Source organism: Miscanthus floridulus, chromosome 2 (assembly GCF_019320115.1).
Source record: "Miscanthus floridulus cultivar M001 chromosome 2, ASM1932011v1, whole genome shotgun sequence".
NCBI classification, from domain to species: Eukaryota; Viridiplantae; Streptophyta; class Magnoliopsida; order Poales; family Poaceae; genus Miscanthus; species Miscanthus floridulus.
In genome coordinates, this window is record NC_089581.1 from 72,564,787 (window position 1) to 72,585,030 (window position 20,244).

Genomic DNA, 20,244 nt, shown 5'->3' on the forward strand with positions numbered 1-20,244 from the left:
TATTTGGATTTGTTGTGACAGTGAAACACATCAATTTGGCTCATGTTGGCAATGCAGCAAGCATTCAAACAACTCATGTAACTAGTTCCCAATGTGACAGCATATCCTAATTCAGATACAGATGTACCAAAACTGTAACCAGATGAGAACTCACACTACATTTCCATTGCTCTTAACCATACTTCTTAGCCAAATCAAAGATAAAGCAGTGTCGGATAACTTGATAAGCAGTACACAACCAAGAACGTTTACATTTTAAAGACAGCAACTGCAGAGGACAGACAGCCAACAGCAGCCTCATGAGACTTCGCTATTTTAGGCCCCTTCGTCTTCTTAATAAAAAGGTTTTAGGCTGAATGTAAACAATTCTATTCCTCTCGAAAGAATCAAAACGAATTTGCCCCCATAAAAAAATTCAAGAAAAACTGAAATTGTCCGCTCAAAAGAAAATATAATAGTATTGTTCTTATTTTGTTATTTTTTTTCTTCGTGCAAAGGGTAGGAAAAAAAACAATAACAACGTAGCGTTTCAGTCCCAAACAAATTGTGGTAGGCTAGAGTTAAAACCCACCAAGAACCCCAACTCACGGTTTAGACACTTCAATAGCTACTTTTCAAGCACTCCTATTCAAACATAGATCTCTACGTATGTAACACCCCGATGTTATGCCAGCATTTAGGCACTGCAAATCATGCATATTATGCATCATCAAGCATCCTAATCATACATGCCTAATCATGTAAATAATAACTGAAACCATGCTTCGAAACATATGAAACATGCTCGTGAAACATGAATGTTGCATATACTTGTTTAGAGTTGTTTTTGCCCTAATTATGCTTGCTAGGTTAGTAAAACATGTTTGGCTATAATTGTAAATCATCTAGAATTATTTAGCACAATTTTCGGAGCAAAGTTTGTATTCAAACTTTTGACAAAATATGCTTTTGAAATTATTATTGAAAATGGTCAAAAATCCTCTCTATTTAGCTTTTGCTTCCCAATTCAAAATCTATGCAAAATTTTTAGTTGGTCCCTAAAGCAAAGTTGTAGAGGATTAAATTCTAAGCAACTTTTATTTTTGGGCCATTTTCAAAAGAAGTCATTTTCTTGCTCAAAAGGGTATTTGAAAACTGATATTTGAAAATTCCTTGAAAATAGAAATTGAAAAATGGTTTCTCTCCTTTCACGGGCCGCCGCCTCACTTCTGGCCCGCCAGCCAAAGCCGGCCCAATGATCCACCCCGCGCCGCGCCTTCGCCTCAGCCCAGCCCACCTCGCGCGCTGGCTTCCTTCTTCCCCCGTGCGCGTACGCGTCCGACCGCGTCAGGCACGCCGCGCCGCGTGGCGAGCGCATGCCGGCGACGCCGGCCGGGTAGCGTCCCGTGGCCCCCGCAAGCGAGCGCGCCTCACCGTTTTCAAGCCACCGCAGCTCCGTTTCTCTCTGCGCTTCTCATTTTTCTCTCCCGCACTGCCTCTCTGCCTCGCCCCGCACCAAGCTCCGCTCGCGCCGCCGTCGCCACCGCAGCCCCGTCGGCAAAATTGGCCGCCGGTGCTCCACCATTGCCCGCAATCGAGCACACATCGCTCTGCCTCACTCCCCGACACCTGGTGCTCACTGCAGGGACACCATTTGAGCAAGGTATAGCGGTCTTGCGCGTTTCGCCGCCATCGGTCATGGCGCCGCCGTGCTTGACCCCGTTGTGGAAAGCTTCCCCCCGTCCCTTCTCCATCCCTTTGTGTAGCCTGCTCGGGTTCGCCACCTTCTTGTGGACCCCGCGCGCACGCCTGCTAGCCCAAACATGGCCGGCAACGGCCGCCGGCCCGCTGGCAGCGCCCGCACCGCCGTAACGCTGGCGTGGCGTGGCGTGGCGTCTCGCCTCGGCCGAGCTGGGCCAGGTCGGCCTTGGGCCGAAGCCCCGAGCCAGGCCGCCGCCCCTCCCCTTCACTCGGTTGCGCAGGCCGAAAGTGGCCGTGGGCCAATTGTTCCCACGGGCCGGCCCAGTAGTAATAGAAAAAATTGATTTCGGTTTTCTTTTATTATTTGGGAAGAGAAATACTTTGGAAAATGTTTGTGTACTTATTTTGGCTCCAAATTTGTTGAAATAAATTTTGCTAGGTTTCTTGTCACCAGATCTACATGATAAAAATATTGCATGTCATTTTTGAGATACTTTTCTGTAGAGCTTTATTTAATCCATGATATTGCTGATATCTTGTAAAATGTGTAGTAAAACCTATATGTTTCAGAAAAATATGCTTCCAAGTGTGTTATTCTTCTTGTGTAATGTACTTCCTAGGAAAAATATATGCCATGCATGTCCTGTAGAAAAATTGTGAGATGTAGTTCAAGTGCCTTCAATGGCTGATTTTTGTTATTTTTGCTAGAGAGCAAAATTTGTATAAAACATGCATGTGATAATTTTTGTACAGTGATTAATTGCTGTGTAGAACATAGAAAAAATATTACATCTGTTGTTTGACACTTTTCACAGTACAAAGTATTTTCATGTTCATAATTATGCCCTAGCTTGTCATTTTTGTGTAGGCCATTCCACTTATCCAAATGCCATAAAAATTTGATGGTAGACTACTTAGGGTAGTACTGTGCTATGATAATTTTCTAAGATTTTTCTAAGCTATAAAAATAGATGTTGCTATTCAAACCTATTATTAATTTGGGTTTAATCAAACGTTGCCTTATGTATGAATAAGAAATTAGCCACGAAAAAAATAGCGCGCTATTTTGCCGCTATAGCGGCACTATAGTGCCCCAGATAGCTTGCCGCGATGATATTGCTCTTTGTTGCGCTATTGCTGCTATTGCCGCTATTGCGCGCTATCGCGCCGCTATTTCCGCTATAGCGCCGTAGCCCGCTAAATAGCCGCTATTCGTGTTTCACTGGCTGACCCAAAAAAATCGGCCTGGTCAAATATAGCCCACTAAGGGCCCGATTCAGTGAAACAAACATGAGCCAAGTGCTGGAAGCCTGGAACCCTAGTCGTTCCTCACCAAACCACTCGACCCGACCTCCTGGTGACGGCGGCCGCTGGGCGACGGGCGTAGCCTGGGTGACGTCGGGGGCCAGGGCGACGTTGGGGGCCAGGGCGACGGCGGTGGCTGCACATCGTGATGACTGAGCCAAGTGAAACCTTTCAAAGTCTCGATGATGGCAGTGCGCCAACACTGGGTAATTTCTTCTCCCCTGTTCTTGTTCCCTGTTCTTTGGTTATTGAGATGCATATGCTAGATCTAGATTAGATAGGATTATAGGAATCCAATCACCCGAATCAGGTTCTCTCCTATTCTTCAAAACTTGTGGCTTGCTTGCTTGCACGGTTGCTTGCTTTTGGTACTTAGGTCCTGAAAACTTGCTTTTGGCACGTCGACGCGAGGCATGCCTACACTTGCTTGCTTGCACGGTTGCTTGCGACATGAAAACCATCAGAGTAAAAATCATAACAAAGCCGGTTGCTTGCTTGCTTGCTTTTGGTACTTAGGTCCTTAGGTCCTGGTTGCTTCCAATTATTCTGCAATCATAAGTTAGGTACTTAGGTCCTGCTTGCTTGCTTTCTTGCTTGCATCTTAAATTCTTAATTCCAATTATTCATTTATTCTAATTCTAAATGATAGCATTTGGTTGCTTGCTTGCACGGTTTGCCAATGCCAGGTCTAATTAGATCTTAGGTTTTTTTATATATGAAATTATGAATATGATGTTAAAAACTGAAATTTGTTACTGTAAGTCTGTAACACTTGTTAGCTACTGAATTTTTGTTATCTACTGAATTTTTGTTAGCTACTGAAACTGAATTTTTGTTAGCTACTATACTTGTTAACAAACACTGTAACAAACACTTGTTAGCTACTAAATTTTTGCACCATACATTTTGCTACTGTATGTTTGCCATTCTCATATGGTTGTCCACTTTTGTAGGCTTATCTAGCACTGCATCCACAGGAAACCTATCTAATGAAGCATCTGACCCAACTTGGAAGCACTGCACAATGCCAGATGTGAACAAGAAAGGTTCTCTCAAGTGCAACTACTGTGACAACATTTATCATGGTGGAATAACTAGAATCAAGTACCACCTTGCTAAAGTTCCTAAATGTGGTGTTGCAAAGTGTACAAAAGTTTCATCTGATGTGATAAAAGAAATGGTTAACTTGTTGACAAAGAAGACGGATAACAAGCAAAGGAAGGGTAAGGAGAAAGAAGAGGATAGAGCTATAGTTGATTTGAGCCATTTTGAAGGAGAGGAACACAGTGATGCAGAAGGCAATTCAGTTATTGTGTTGAAGAAGGTGACTAGCAAAGGTGCTTCTTTAGGTCCTATTGATAAGTTCTGTAAACTAACACCAGAAGAAATAGTGGCTACAAGGAAGGGCAACTCTGTTCTTGCCGAGAAGGTTCAATCCAAGTTGTCAACTGAAAAAAGGGAAGAGAAGAGGGGCAGAGCATGTGAGTACATCTATCAGTTTTTTTATGAAGCTAGCATCCCACACAACACTATTACACTTCCTAGCTTTGATCTCATGCTTGAGGCTATTGGAGACTTTGGCAAGAACTTGAGAGGGCCAACTCCATATGAGATGAGTGGGAAATTCTTGCAAAAAAGGAAGAGGAAAGTGCAGGAGTTACTGAAGTCTCACCAAGAGTCTTGGGAGCTAAATGGATGCTCAGTTATGATAGATGCTTGGACAGATAAGAGAGGTAGAGGTGTGATGAACTTGGTAGTTCACAGTGCATATGGTGTTTGTTTTCTTGATTCAGTGGATTGCTTAGCTGTGAAGAAAGATGGCAGATACATTTTTGAGCTGGTTGATAAATGTATTGAGGAAATAGGGGTGCAAAATGTAGTTCAAGTTGTGACTGACAATGCAATACCAAATGAGGCAGTAGCTAGTTTGTTGAAAGCAAAGTACCCCTCTATTTTCTGGAATGGTTGTGCAGCCCATACCATTGATCTAATGCTGAAAGATATAGGAAAGATGCCAAAAGTTGCAGCAACAATTAGCAAAGCAAAGTGCTTGACTGTTTTTCTGTATGCCCATACTAGAGTTTTGGACCTAATGAGGAAGTATCTTTCTAGAGATTTGGTGAGGTGTGGTGTTACGAGGTTTGCTACAACTTATCTCAACTTGAAGAGCTTGCTAGAAAACAAGAAGCAATTGCAGAGGCTTTTTAGGGAAGATGAGCTCAATGAACTAGGCTACCTAAAGAGTGTCAAAGGGAAGAAAGCAAACAAGGTTGTCAAGTCTAAAACTTTCTGGAAAGATGTTGAGACTGTTGTTAATTACTTTGAGCCATTAGCTACTGTCTTGAGGAGAATGGACAGTGATGTGCCAGCAATGGGGTTCTTATATGGGTATCTACTAGAGGCTAAGAATGAAATCTCTAAGAGGTTCAACAATGACAGGAAAAAGTTTGAGGAAGTTTTTCACTTCATTGATAAAAGGTGGGACAGTAAGCTAAAGACACCTTTACATAAGGCTGGTTACTACCTGAACCCTTTCTACTATTATCAAAACAAGGTGGCTATAGAGGAGAATGAATCATTTAGAGATGGTGTAATAATGTGCATTACAAAGCTTGTTCCAAATGAAGACACTCAGGACAAGATTATTGAAGAGCTTCAAAAGTTTCAAGATGCTAAAGGATCCTTTGGGAAAGACATTGCTAAAAGGCAGTGCAAAAATATTAATTTTGATCCAGGTATGAAAAATTGTCATCTAGCACAATCAGCTTTTCACTTTTTAGCTAAGTGGTGTCTCAATCATGTCCTCTGTTTTTCACTTTTTAGCTAAGTGGTGGCTCAATTATGGAAGTAGTGCACCAAACCTCAAGAAGTTAGCTACTAGAATTCTAAGTTTGACTTGCAGTTCATCAGCTTGTGAGAGATGCTGGAGTTCCTTTGAACAAGTATGAATCTGATTTCATTACATTGTTTCTGCAATCCCTTCTTCAGTCCTCTTATTGAAATAATAAAAATATAAAATCAAACCTATGCAGGTCCACACAAAGAGACGCAATCGGCTGCTTCATGATAGAATGAGGGATCTTGTGTTTGTCAAGTTCAACTCAAAACTAAGGCAAAAGAAGGACAAAAAGGACAGAGATCCCCTTGAGAAACCTGTTCTTGATGCTTTAGAAGATGAAAACAATGAGTGGATCACTAGCATTGAGCCAATAGAAGTAGATCCAGAGCAGGAAGGAGAAACTGCAACATCATCACATGGAGTTGCAGCTGCACCTCAAGGACAAGAAAGAAGGAAGGCAGGTACCCAGACCAGGAAGAGAAAGAGGTTGATCCCTACCACTACCACTATTGAGGATGATGACTTATCTGCTTCATCTTCTGATGGAGAGAATGCCAATGATGGCATTGATTCTAGTTCTGATTCTGAGACTTAATGAGCCGATGTGTTTTGTGAGTTGTGGCTTTTGTCTTTTAAAAACTGTGCGGATGTTAAGTACTTAAGTGTGCCGTTTGCTCTTATCTTATGACTTATCATGGGAATATGTTATCAATTTATCATGGATGTTATGACTTTATCACTTTGTGAGTTATTATTATTATGATTATGAACTTATGATTATCATGGAAATATGTTTAGTGTTTAGTTGTTTGCCTGTTTGGCTATTGTCTAAATGTATTTAAATAGCGCGCTATAGCGCCACTATAGCGTGCTAAGCTATCTGGCGCTATGTCATATAGCTGCCGCTATAGCGTGGGTATAGCGGCGCATAGCGGCCAGGACAGGCTGCCTCTAATTTCTATAGCCCGCCAATTAAAACGTGGGAAATTAGTGAAGCTTTGGTGTATCTTTGAAGCATTTAATGAGATGTGTTGACTCAGCATATTAGTAGTAGAAGAGAATGTAGTAGATGACATGTGCTTGTAGTATATATTCTTGGATGATATTGACTACCTTGCATTAAAGCATATCCATTGTGTTCATTTCATCCGATGCACTTTTTGCATAAGCACTTACGCACATGCATCATATAGGATTGCAAATCGAGAGCCCAGTCGTCATACCCGAGGAGCCTCAGGAGCAGCTCGAGGTGCAGCCGTAGGAAGTGACCAAAGCAGACGAGGAGGACATTGAGGAACTTTCGGAGTGCCCCGATCACCGCCCGAGCTCCTTCGAGAGAGGCAAGCCCCAGAGCATTTTTCTCCCCAGTTTGCAATTATTAATTAAATGCTTTACTTTAATTGATGCATTACGTTTAGGAGTTGTTTGCAACCGTTGCTGCATTATACCTTGTCTACCTTTGTTATACTATATCCTTGTTACCCTGGTATCCACAGTCGAGTCAATGCTTAGCTGGCTTAGATCGGTAGAAGTCGGGTGATTTCCTGTCACCTGTGAGCTATAGGTGGTTATCTGGATCTGCTTGGATAACTATGTAGTCATGGTATAACTAAGTGTTAATTTGAAGTTGAGACCGGATGGAGACTTATAGAGTTTTGGACTGTAGTGCATTCCGTCTGTGTCGATTAAGGACCGACCGTTGTTGGGCCTTAGGTCATGTTGAACGCATGCCTTACATTTAGCTAGCCAAATAAAGTACCTTTCGACCGTGAAGCTGGGAGATTATTCAGGCCGAGTAGATTGCCCGCAACGCACTATGCGGGAGCAGGTGTGGTAGGACACGGGGGCGCGAAGATAAGACCAAAGAGCAGTCGGTCGGCCCCTGGGTACATGTGGTTCCTGGCAAACTCGAGATTCCTGGATAGTTGACTCGGTGACCGATACCTCACTTTAGCGGGTGAGTGAGGTTTGTGTAAAGAATAAATCACCAGCTGGTTAGGAATCGATTCAAGTCACCATCGCTCCTAGATAGTGAGCACTTGACTTGAGTGACTTTATCGTAGTAATGTTAATGGAACACTTGGACAGTTATAATGAATATGACATTATGAAAGTTGTTAATGATCATTGGTTATCATTATTTGCTTAATCACATGCTTGCTCTAGTATAGGTGCAAATGTAGTCGATAGGTTAATAATAATTAACTTGACAATAATGCTTTTGGAAAGGTTCTTGAAATGCTAAAAATGCCTCTTTTTGCAAATGAGTTAGCTACCCTACTATAAAGCCCTTCATAATCCTTGGTGTCACCTTATTTTCGGTTATGTTGGGTAAGTCTAGCTGAGTACCTTCTCATACTCAGGGTTTTATTCCCACTTGTTGTAGATGGGCAGATGTATTACGGCTACTGTATCAACTGCCATTATCCTGCGATGGGTGATGCTTAGGACCATGGGCATGGTCATTTCGTACATCTCATCTAATGCTTTTGTTGGAGATGATCATTAGCTGGCACTGTATTTGAACTCCGTGTGAGTGTGTGTGGTTTTGAACAAATGGCTTCCGCTACTTCTATTTGAACTCGTTTTGTAATAACTATGTTTAAACTCTGATGTATTTGTGATGCGAACTTTTATGTAATATGTGATGGTGACCGCTAAACTTATTACGATCTGGGCTGGTATGTGAGTTGGTTTGAAATCCTTCGTGATTTCACGGACTATCGGGTTATACGGGCTTAAGTTTGCTAAATCGTCTACTCTAGCAGATGATTTTCTTACTTAATTTCGTATAATTGATCGGTTCTGTTACAGCTGGCATCAGAGCATGGTTTAGCATGTTACTATTCACAAGTGTATTTAAAACAAAAAGGCAATTGAAAAATGTGATTTCCAAACTAAAAAGTATGCCAGTGGTCATATCCTTTATGCCCAGTTAAGGACTCTAGGTGGCTTAATTAAGTACTGACTTGGGATTCTTGCATCATATTTCTCTTTTATCGCTCATACGGCGTGCTATTGTATGAGTGCCACTTGTTTGAGTGGTAATGTATGGATCATTTGCCTCTACGCCTCGGTAAGTGTGAGTTGTGAGAGCATGATCGGATACACCGCCGATCTAGGGTGAATGCTTATATGATGCTAGAGTAATTACATGTTCTATGAATATTTTACAAAGGTATCTCATGTGTGGGTATTCCGTCTGTTGAGGCGATGCCGTCAATAGGATGATGGTTTGGGTAGTTACTACCGCTGTACACGTATCTGGGGATTCGTGTAGAGCATATAGATAAAACTTACTGCTTTTATGCATTCATTGGGAATTGGGCTAAAATGAATCTTTTGTAGGTACATAACAACGTTATCGTGTAGAACGTATTAGATACGTATTTGAGAGATCGTTTGTATGCCACCGAATTCGTCACTAGAAATTATTTATTTCATAAGTTTGTGAGAACGTACGGCACGCACATACATCATATTACTTGTGCATTTCATTCATGTCATGCATTCCTCCCCTTATAAATTGATTATCTTATTTTGATAAAAGTTGTATCACCTAAAATATGTTCCCATGGGGTAATAAAAGAACTTTTGCTATAGATGGCCCGCATGAAGCAGACTGTCCGTAAGTCCACCGGAGGAAGAGCACCTCGATGTCCATTGGCCCTGAGGGAGCACCACACCACGGACACCTTCTTGAGCGAGTTTGGTATGCCGACCTTGCTTTGGAGAGTGCTCCATGATGTGGGGTACCCAGAGGGTCAAGAGCCGATGTACTCTTGGAATGAGAGCCAGTTAGCAGAGGATGGACTTGCAGTGGTAGAAATCATGGTTCCTGCTCTTGGTGATGCTCTAGAGTGGGATGGTTGGCACTTGGAGTTTGAGGGTCGCACTCCTATTGAGGGTGCAGAGGGAGCAGCTTTCTGTGTCATCAGAGATATCATGAGCAGATTTCCTAGTGAGCTTGCAGCAGCTCTAGCTGGCACCTTTCCTAGGGATGATCCTCGTGATGCTATTTGGGTTCAGCCTCAGGGAAGTGCCTTGGTCAGAGGTCTAGCTAAGGGACAGGCTAGCGACAACCATGCTATGAGTGCTATGTTCACCGCCATCAGAGCGTATGAGGGTCTTGAGAGTACCTACTGGACTTTGACTGGCTTATGTAGTCATGATAAGCTCAAGGTAGGAAAGCAGAAGAAGCAGGCACATGCTATAGCTGGTTTACAAGAGCAGTTGGCTGATATGAGCTTACAACGGGACTAGGCGGTAGAGAGAGGTGATAGAGCTATGCAGCAGGTGCATACGTTGACTCAAGCCAACAACAATGCAGACCGCATGATTGGACAATTGGTTCAGGAGAGGAATGAAGACTGGGACAAGAGGGACCTTCTGCTACAGAGGGTCGATGAGCTAGAGGAGTACAACGTCAACCTGCACGAGGAGTTTGACGCGCTCTACAATGGGGTTGGCCCATATGCTCCTCTAGACGCCGCTGGCATGGACATCGACAACGACAATGAGGACGAGCCTATAGTTTCATCTAGGGGCGATGGTGATGTCTCCAACCCCGACGACGGCCCCGAGGAGTAGGCTAGTTGCCTTGCGCTAGTGTTTAGGTCCTGTCGTGATGACCTTTCTTTTGTTGGCATGTAACCTAATGTATCTTGCTTCGAACTTATGAGACTTGGCATGTGATTGGAACTTAGCTAGTAATGTGATATCTGAACGCATAAAAGTCCAGTGTATGTATGCTGGCAATTTGGTTGTATGGACGCGATGTTTGCTTTTGAAGTAATTTAATTAGTGATGTTGTTTTAATTGGGATGCGATTATTGTGCCTCTGTTTTATTGTATGAATTTATTCTCTCCAGTAAATTTAGTTTGGCATAATTTTTCATTCACTCACAATTATTATAGCTTTACTCAATCATTACTTGTTGCTGAAATATGCAGATGACAAATACTCGCCATACCACTTATGAGGCTACTGAGACCGGTGCTAACGGTGCGGGGACCAGTGGTGGTGGTGAAACCACGGCAACAACAATGTGCCTCCCCATGAGCCGCATTTGCCACCTCCTCCCCCATTTACCCTAGAGGTGTTCCTCGCACAGTTGCTCGGGAGTCAGCGCAACATGGAACAATCCCAGAAGAACATAGAGGATTTTTTGCATACTATCACCAACAATGTTCAGCGCGGTAACAATCAGGGTGGTGGCATTGGGGTGAATCAATATAGTAGCTTCAAAGATTTTATGGACACCAGGCCGCCAATATTCAAGGAAGCAACAGAACCACTCGATGCTAAAGAATGGATCAACACTATGGAAGATAAATTTCGTGTGTTGAGGATGACTGAGGTATTGAAAACTGAGTATGCTGCACATTAGTTGCAAGGACCAGTAGGAATGTGGTGGAAGCACCATCGTATAACCTTCCCTCCAAATGCTCAGATTACGTGGAGAGAGTTCGTTGAGGCCTTCCGTGGAGTTTATATTCCACCTGGGCTGACTGAGATGAAGTTGGGAGAGTTCTTGGCGTTGAATCAGGGCACCAAGACTGTGACACAATATTTGCATGCTTTCAATAACTTGTGTCGTTATGCTCCCGACATGGTTGACACCGATGCTAAGAGAATCGCTAGTTTCAAGAGAGGACTTGTAACAATCAGTCCCGACATACATGGCCCAGGCCCACTCTTCCGAGGAGTGGTCCCACCCGCGTAGCAACCCGCTTGAACTTTCGTCCTCGCTTCATTCAAAACGGTTAACCGAAGGTTACTACGCGTCCCTGGCCCTGGTATTTAAGTCGATCCAGCGATTCCTCAGTTTCCAGTATGGTACTAAACTGTTTGCGCAGTGTTTTTTCGCGGTGATACAGTAATAGTGAACAGTACCCCCCGAATTTGACCGGTCCATTTTCGGGTGAACAGTACTTGGTCTATAGTACCCCCAAAGCCTAGATGCTACAGCAACCACCGATTTCTCTGCTGCAGTACCACCGGCCCATGACTAGATTGGATTGGGCCCACTTTGGCCCATTAGGATGTTACAATCATCCCCCCTAAGGATTTGACGTCCCCGTCGAATGCCAGATCAGTTTACCCTTTTAGGACATTTATTCCTAGGATCCGCCTCTCTTCAACATGTTTGTGTGGCCCCATGCCGGTACATGTGCATGCCATGCCGTGTCCACGACGGGTCCACACACATGCACACAACATCCCCGCGCAGTTGTCCCCACGTGCCCGTGAAACCTCGAGAGTCGGCTCTAATACCAAATGTAATAACCAGTCCCGACATACATGGCCTAGGCCCACTCTTCCGAGGAGTGGTCCCACCCGCGTAGCAACCCGCTTGAACTTTCATCCTCGCTTCGTTCAAAACGGTTAACCAAAGGTTACTACGTGTCCTTGGCCCTGGTATTTAAGTCGATTCAGTGATTCCTTAGTTTCCAGCATGGTACTAAACTGGTTGTGCACTGTTTTTTCGTGGTGCTATAGTAGTAGTGAACAGTACCCACGAATGTGGCCGGTCTATTTTCGGGTGAACAATACTCGGTCTACAGTACCACCAGAGCCTAGATGCTACCGTGCCACCCATTTCTCTGCTGCAGTGCCACCGGCCCATGACTGGATTGGATTGGGCCCACTTTGGCCCATTAGGATGTTACAGGACTCAATCCAAAGATGATGAAGCATGTGGGTACCAACACCCGCGCCAGATTTAATGACTTCATCAGTGATTGTCTGAAGCAGGAAAAGAACAACAATGCCAGCATTGCAGCTAGGACTCGCAAGAGAGCCCTAGAAGGTGGTCCGTCCTAAGCAAGAGCACCTACGGGGGGTCGTCCTCCCTATCATCCATCTGCACCTGGCGCTAGGTTCAGGCCACCTCAGCAGAGAGGTCAGAATTTCCAGGGACCCCAGAAGCCTTACAAGATGGCAATACAGTCTAACAAGGTAGCCGTAACTACGGTACAAGACAGTTCCAAGGAAGTTGTGGGATCTGCTGGTACAGTAAGGAGACCCTGCTACAATTGTGATCAACCCGGCCACTTCTCTAGGTTCTGTCCCTATCCGCCCAAGAAGAAGCAGCAGACCTATAATGCTCGGGTGCATAGTACGACCGTGGATGAGATTCCTAAGGGAGAGCCCGTAACCGCTGGTAAGTTTCCTGTCAACGAAAACCCTATAGTTGTTCTATTTGATTCTAGATCATCGCATTCTTTTATGAGTCAAGCATTTGCACAGAAACATGAACAACTATGCATAGAATTGGGTTATGGTTATCGTATAAGTTCAGCAGGGGCTGATGTTTTGACTAATCGGATGGTTCGAGGGGCAACCCTTGAATTAGGTAGCAGAAAGTTTCAAGTGAACTTGATAGTTATGCATGGACTAGTTCTAGATGTCATTATAGGGATAAATTGGATGAAGGATTGGGGAGCAGTTATAGATACCAGAAGTTAGTTACTTACCCTTAAGGATCCCCTGGGTGCTAGTACTTTTCAAGTACCATTGCCTCAGAGAACAGACCTTATAAGTGTGACATGTGCTACTGAAGTCATTCCTATTCATCAAATTCTGATAGTGTGTGAGTTTCCAGATTTATTCCCGAATGAGCTACCTGGTCTTTCGCTAGATAGGGATATTGAGTTTGGAATTGAGTTACTCCTTGGAACAGCTCTGATTTCAAGGAGACCCTATCGGATGCCTCCGGATGAATTAGTTGAGCTGAAGAAGCAACTAGAAGAGTTATCGAAAAAGGGGTTTATCCGACCAAGCAAGTCTGAATGGGGGTGTCCTGCCTTATTTGTGAAGAAGAAGAAAGAGGGCATGTTGAGAATGTGCGTAGATTACAGGCCACTTAACGCTGTAATCATCAAGAATAAGTATCCCTTGCCTCATATTGATGTTCTATTTGACCAATTAGCTAAGGCTAAGGTGTTCTCAAAGATAGATTTGAGATCCGGTTATCATCAGATCAAGATTAGGCTACAAGATATACCGAAAACTGCATTTTCCACCAGATATGGGTTGTATGAGTATCTTGTCATGTCCTTTGGCTTGACAAATGCTCCTGCATACTTTATGTTTTTGATGAATACAATTTTCATGCTAGAATTGGATAAGTTCATGGTTGTGTTCATCGATGACATTCTGGTGTACTCCGAGAACGAGAAGGATCATGAAGAGCATCTAAGAATTATCTTGACCAGACTTAGAGATCATAAGCTATATGCTAAGTTTAGCAAATGCGAATTATGGTTGAAGAAAGTTCCTTTCCTTGGTCACATTCTGTCAGAAAATGGAGTTTCAGTTGATCCAAGTAAGGTGCAAGAGGTTATGGATTGGAAGGCACCGACCACAGTTCCTGAGATTAGAAGTTTCTTAGGATTAGCCGGTTACTACCGTCGTTTTATACCAGACTTCTCGAAGATTGCCAAGTCAATGACAAGTCTGCTATAGAAAGATCACACGTTCATGTGGACAGAGGAGTGTGAAGCAACTTTCCACACCTTGCAGAAACTATTGACCACTGCTCCTGTTCTCGCACAACCAGACATTGAGAAACCATTTGATGTGTTTTGCGACACATCGAAAACTAGATTGGGCTGTGTCCTTATGCAAGAAGGAAGAGTCATTGCTTATGCCTCATGTCAATTGAGGAAGCACGAGGGCAACTATCCAACACATGATCTTGAACTTGCTGCAGTTGTGCATGCCCTAAAAATTTGGAGACATTATCTACTTGGTAATGTATGCAATATTTCCACAGTTCACGGCTCACTTTTGGGAACATTTGCACAAAGGCTTAGGAACTAGTTTAATTCGTAGTACCGCTTATCATCCTCAGGCAGATGGTCAGACTGAACGAGTGAATGCTGTTCTAGAGGATATGTTAAGAGCATGTGTGTTGTCTTCTAGGGGATCATGGGAGTCATGGTTACCATTAGCTGAGTTTGCTTACAATAATAGTTATCAAGAAAGCATCAAGATGGCTCCATTCGAAGCTTTGTATGGTAGAAAGTGTAGAACACCACTGAATTGGGTTGAGCCAGGAGATAGAAGGTATTATAGCATTGACTTTGTAGAAGAGGCCGAGAAGAAAGTTCATATTATTCAACAAAATATGAAGGCGGCCCAATCGCGTCAGAAAAAGTTATGCAGACAAAAGGAGACCCCTTGTGTTTGAAGTTGGTGACTATGTTTATCTGAAGGTCACGCCAATGAAGAAGAAACGGTTTGGAGTCCGGAGAAAGCTTGCCGCTAGATACATAGGACCATACAAGATCTTGGAAAGAAGAGGTCCAGTAGCTTATAAGTTAGAGTTACCTGAGACAATGAGTACTGTCTTCCTAGTTTTCCATGTATCACATCTCAAGAAGTGTTTGTGTGTTCTGGAGGAAAGGATAGAACCTCAAGGCATCAAACTCAAATCAGATTTGGTGTATCGTGAGCAACCGGTCCGTGTGCTAGACACTAAAGAACATGCTACTCGGAATAGTGTGGTGAAAACATACAAGATACAGTGGAATCACCATGATGAGGGAGACACAACTTGGGAAACGGGAGAATATCTACAAAAAGCTTATGAAGATTTTTATAACAAATGGTTCGTAACCCAAATCTCGGGACAAGATTTTTATAAGGCGGGAGGGCTGTAACACCCCGGTGTCATGCCATCATTTAGGCACTACAAATCATGCATATTATGCATCATCAAGCATCCTAATCATACATGCCTAATCATGTAAATAATAACTGAAACCATGCTTCAAAACATATGAAACATGCTCGTGAAACATGAATGTTGCATACACTTGTTTAGAGTTATTTTTGCCCTAATTATGCTTGCTAGGTTAGTAAAACATGTTTGGCTATAATTGTAAATCATCTAGAATTATTTAGCACAATTTTCGGAGCAAAGTTTGTATTCAAACTTTTGACAAAATATGCATTTGAAATTATTATTGAAAATGGTCAAAAAACCTCTCTATTTAGCTTTTGCTTCCCAATTCAAAATCTATGCAAAATTTTTAGTTGGTCCCTAAAGCAAAGTTGTAGAGGATTAAATTCTAAGCAACTTTTATTTTGGGCCATTTTCAAAAGAAGTCATTTTCTTGCTCAAAAGAGTATTTGAAAACTGATATTTGAAAATTCCTTGAAAATAGAAATTGAAAAATGGTTTCTCTCCTTTCACGGGCCGCCGCCTCACTTCTGGCCCGCCAGCTGAAGCCAGCCCAACAATCCACCCCGCGCCGCGCCTTCACCTCGGCCCAGCCCACCTCACGCGCGCTAGCTTCCTTCTTCCCCCGCGCGCGTACGCGTCCGACCGTGTCAGGCATGCCGCGCCACGTGGCGAGCGCATGCCGGTGACGCCGGCCGGGTGGCGTCCTATGGCCCCCGCAAGTGAGCGCGCCTTGCCATTTTCAAGCCACCGCAGCTCCGTTTCTCTCTACGCTTCTCATTTTTCTCTCCCGCACTGCCTCTCTGCCTCGCCCCGCACCAAGCTCCGCTTGCGCTGCCATCGCCACCGCAGCCCCACCAGCAAAATTGGCCGTCGGTGCTCCACCATTGCCCGCAATCGAGCACACATCGCTCTGCCTCGCTTCTCGACACCTGGTGCTCACTGCAGGGACACCATTTGAGCAAGGTATAGCGGTCTTGCGCGTTTCGCTGTCGTCGGTCATGGCGTCGCCGCGCTTGACCCCACCATGGAAAGCTTCCCCCCCGTCCCTTCTCCATCCCTTTGTGTAGCCTGCTCGGGTTCGCCACCTTCTTGCGGACCCCGCACGCACGCCCGCTTGCCCGGACATGGCCGGCAATGGCCGCCGGCCCGCTGGCAGCGCCCGCACCGTCGGCGTGGCGTGGCGTCTCGCCTCGGCCGAGCTGGGCCAAGTCGGCCTTGGGCCGAAGCCCCAAGCTAGGCCGCCGCCCTTCCCCTTCGCTTGGTTGCGCAAGCCGAAAGTGGCCGTGGGCCAGTTGTTCCCACGGGCCGGCCCAGTAGTAATAGGAAAAATTGATTTCGGTTTTCTTTTATTATTTGGGAAGAGAAATACTTTAGAAAATGTTTGTATACTCATTTTGGCTCCAAATTTGTTGAAACAAATTTTGCTAGGTTCCTTGTCACCAGATCTACATGATAAAAATATTGCATGTCATTTTTGAGATACTTTTCTATAGAGCTTTATTTAATCCTTAATTTTGCTGATATCTTGTAAAATGTGTAGTAAAACCTATTTGTTTCAGAAAAATATTCTTCCAAGTGTGTTATTCTTCTTGTGTAATGTACTTTCTAGGAAAAATATATGCCATGCATGTCCTATAGAAAAATTGTGAGATGTAGTTCAAGTGCCTTTAATGGCTGATTTTTGTTATTTTTGCTAGAGAGCAAAATTTGTATAAAACATGCATGTGATAATTTTTGTACAGTGATTAATTGCTGTGTAGAACATAGAAAAAATATTACATCTGTTGTTTGACACTTTTCACAGTACAAAGTATTTTCATGTTCATAATTATTCCCTAGCTTGTCATTTTTGTGTAGGCCATTCCACTTATCCAAATGCCATAAAAATCTGATGGTAGACTACTTAGGGTAGTACTGTGCTATGGTAATTTGCTAAGATTTTTCTAAGCTATAAAAATAGATGTTGCTATTCAAACCTATTATTAATTTGGGTTTAATCAAATGTTGCCTTATGTATGATTAAGAAATTAGTGAAGCTTTGGTGTATCTTTGAAGCATTTAATGAGATGTGTTGACTCAGCATATTAGTAGTAGAAGAGAATGCAGTAGATGACATGTGCTTGTAGTATATGTTCTTGGATGATGTTGACTACCTTGCATTCAAGCATATCCATTGTGTTCATTTCATCCAATGCACTTTTTGCATAAGCACTTACACACATGCATCATACAGGATCGTAAACCGAGAGCCCGGTCGTCATAGCCGAGGAGCCTGAGGAGCAGCTCAAGGTCAGCCGTAGGAAGTGACCGAAGCAGACGAGGAGGACGTTGAGGAACTTCTAGAGTGCCCCGATCACCGCCCGAGCTCCTTCGAGAGAGGCAAGCCCCGGAGCATTTTTCTCCCCGGTTTACAATTATTAATTAAATGCTTTACTTTAATTGATGCATTACGTTCAGGAGTTGTTTGCAACCATTGCTGTATTATACCTTGTCTACCTTTGTTATACTATATCCTTGTTACCCTGGTATCTGCAGTCGAGTCAATGCTTAGCTGGCTTAGACCGATAGAAGTCGGGTGATTTCCTGTCACCTGCGAGCTATAGGTGGTTATCTGGATCTACTTGGATAACTATGTAGTCATGGTATAACTAAGTGTTAATTTGAAGTTGAGACCGGACGGAGACTTACAGAGTTTTGGACTGTAGTGCTTTCCGTCTGTGTCGATTAAGGACATTGGGCCTCAGGTCATGTTGAACGCATGCCTTACATTTAGCTGGCCGAATAAAGTACCTTTCGACCGCGAAGCTGGGAGATTATTCGGGCCGAGTAGATTGCCTGCAGCGCACTGTGCCGGAGCAGGTGTGGTAGGACACGGGGGCGCGAAGATAAGACCAAAGAGCAGTCGGTCGGCCCCCGGGTACATGTGGTTCCTAGCAAACTCGAGATTCCTGGATAGTTGACTCGGTGACCGATACCTTACTTTAGCGGGTGAGTAAGGTTTGTGTAAGGAATAAATCACCAGCTAGTTAGGAATCGATTCGAATCGCCATCGCTCCTGGATAGTGAGCACTTGACTTGAGTGACTTCATCGTAGTAATGTTAATGGAACACTTGGACAGTTATAATGAATATGACATTATGAAAGTTGTTAATGATCATTGGTTATCATTATTTGCTTAATCACATGCTTGCTCTAGTATAGGTACAAATGTAGTCGATAGGTTAATAATAATTAACTTGACAATAATGCTTTTGGAAAGGTTCTTGAAATGCTAAAAATGCCTCTTTTTGCAAATGAGTCAGCTACCCTACTATAAAGCCCTTCATAATCCTTGGTGTCACCTTATTTTCGGTTATGTCGGGTAAGTCTAGCTAAGTACCTTCTCGTACTCAGGGTTTTATTCCCACTTATTGTAGATGGGCAGATGTATTACGGCTACTGTATCAACTGCCTTTATCCTGCAATGGGTGATGCTTAGGACCATGGGCATGGTCATTCCGTACGTCTCATCTGATGCTTTTGTTGGAGATGATCATTAGCTGGCACTGTATTTGAACTCCGTGTGAGTGTGTGTGGTTTTGAACAAATGGCTTCCGCTACTTCTATTTGAACTCGTTTTGTAATAACTATGTTTAAACTCTGATATATCTGTGATGCGAACTTTTATGTAATATGTGATGGTGACTGCTAAACTTATTACGATCTGGGCTGGTATGTGAGTTGGTTTGAAATTCTTCGTGATTTCACGGACTACCGGGTTATACGGGCTTAAGTTTGTTAAATCGTCTGCTCTGGCGGATGATTTTCTTATTTAATTTCGTATAATTGGTCGGTTCTGTTACAACGTATATTCCAAGCTTTCAAATATATTTTTATTGTCTCCCCCATGTCAATTTCGGTCTTACTCTACCTCTCCTCGTATAATTGTCTTAGAACTCTACAATGCACCGGTGCCTTTGGAGGTCTCCTTTGGACATGGCCAAAGCACCTCAACCGATGTTGGACAAGCTTTTTCAATTGGTGCTACCCCTAAACGATCACGTATATCATCGTTTCGAACTCGATCCATTCTTGTGTGACCATAAATCCATCGCAACAAACGTATTTCTGCAACACTAAGTTGTTGAACATATTGAATCTTAGTAGGTCAACATTCTGCTCCATACAACATAGTCGGTCTAATTGTCGTTCTATAAAACTTGCCTTTTAGCTTTTGTGGTACCCTCTTGTTACAGAGAATGCCAGAACCTTGTTGTCACTTGACCCACCCTACTTTGATTTTATGGCTAACATCTGCATCAATATCTCTATCCCTCTATAGTATCGATCCTAGATACTGAAAGATATCCTTCTTAGACACTACTTAACCTTCTAAAATCACATCTCCCTCCTATGCAGCTTCGTCAAAGTCGCATCTTATATAATCGGTTTTAGTTCCGCTCAATCTAAAACTTTTAGACTCAAGGGTCTACCGTCATAACTCTAGTTTTCTATTTACTCCCGCCTGGCTTTCGTCTACTAACACTTTATCATCAGCGAACAACATACACCAAGGATATCCCCTTGTATGTTCCTAGTAACCTCATCCATTAGCAAGGCAAAGAGATACGAGCTTAAGGCTGACCCTTGATGAAGTCTAATTTTAATCGAAAAGTAATCTGTATTACCATCGTTTGTTCGAACACTAGTCACAACATTGTTGTACATGTCCTTGATGAAGGTCA

General features: G+C 43.3%; 1 protein-coding gene across 1 annotated transcript; it reads left to right on the forward strand.

Annotated features, from left to right (window-relative positions):
- The first annotated feature begins 1,802 nt into the window (after positions 1-1,802).
- Positions 1,803-6,419, forward strand: LOC136536711 (uncharacterized). Its single transcript, XM_066528914.1, has 4 exons — positions 1,803-1,899; positions 3,939-5,720; positions 5,809-5,927; positions 6,018-6,419. Exons 1-4 carry the CDS (start codon positions 1,803-1,805, stop codon positions 6,417-6,419), a joined length of 2,400 nt encoding a protein of 799 aa, XP_066385011.1.
- Positions 6,420-20,244: the final 13,825 nt, after the last annotated feature.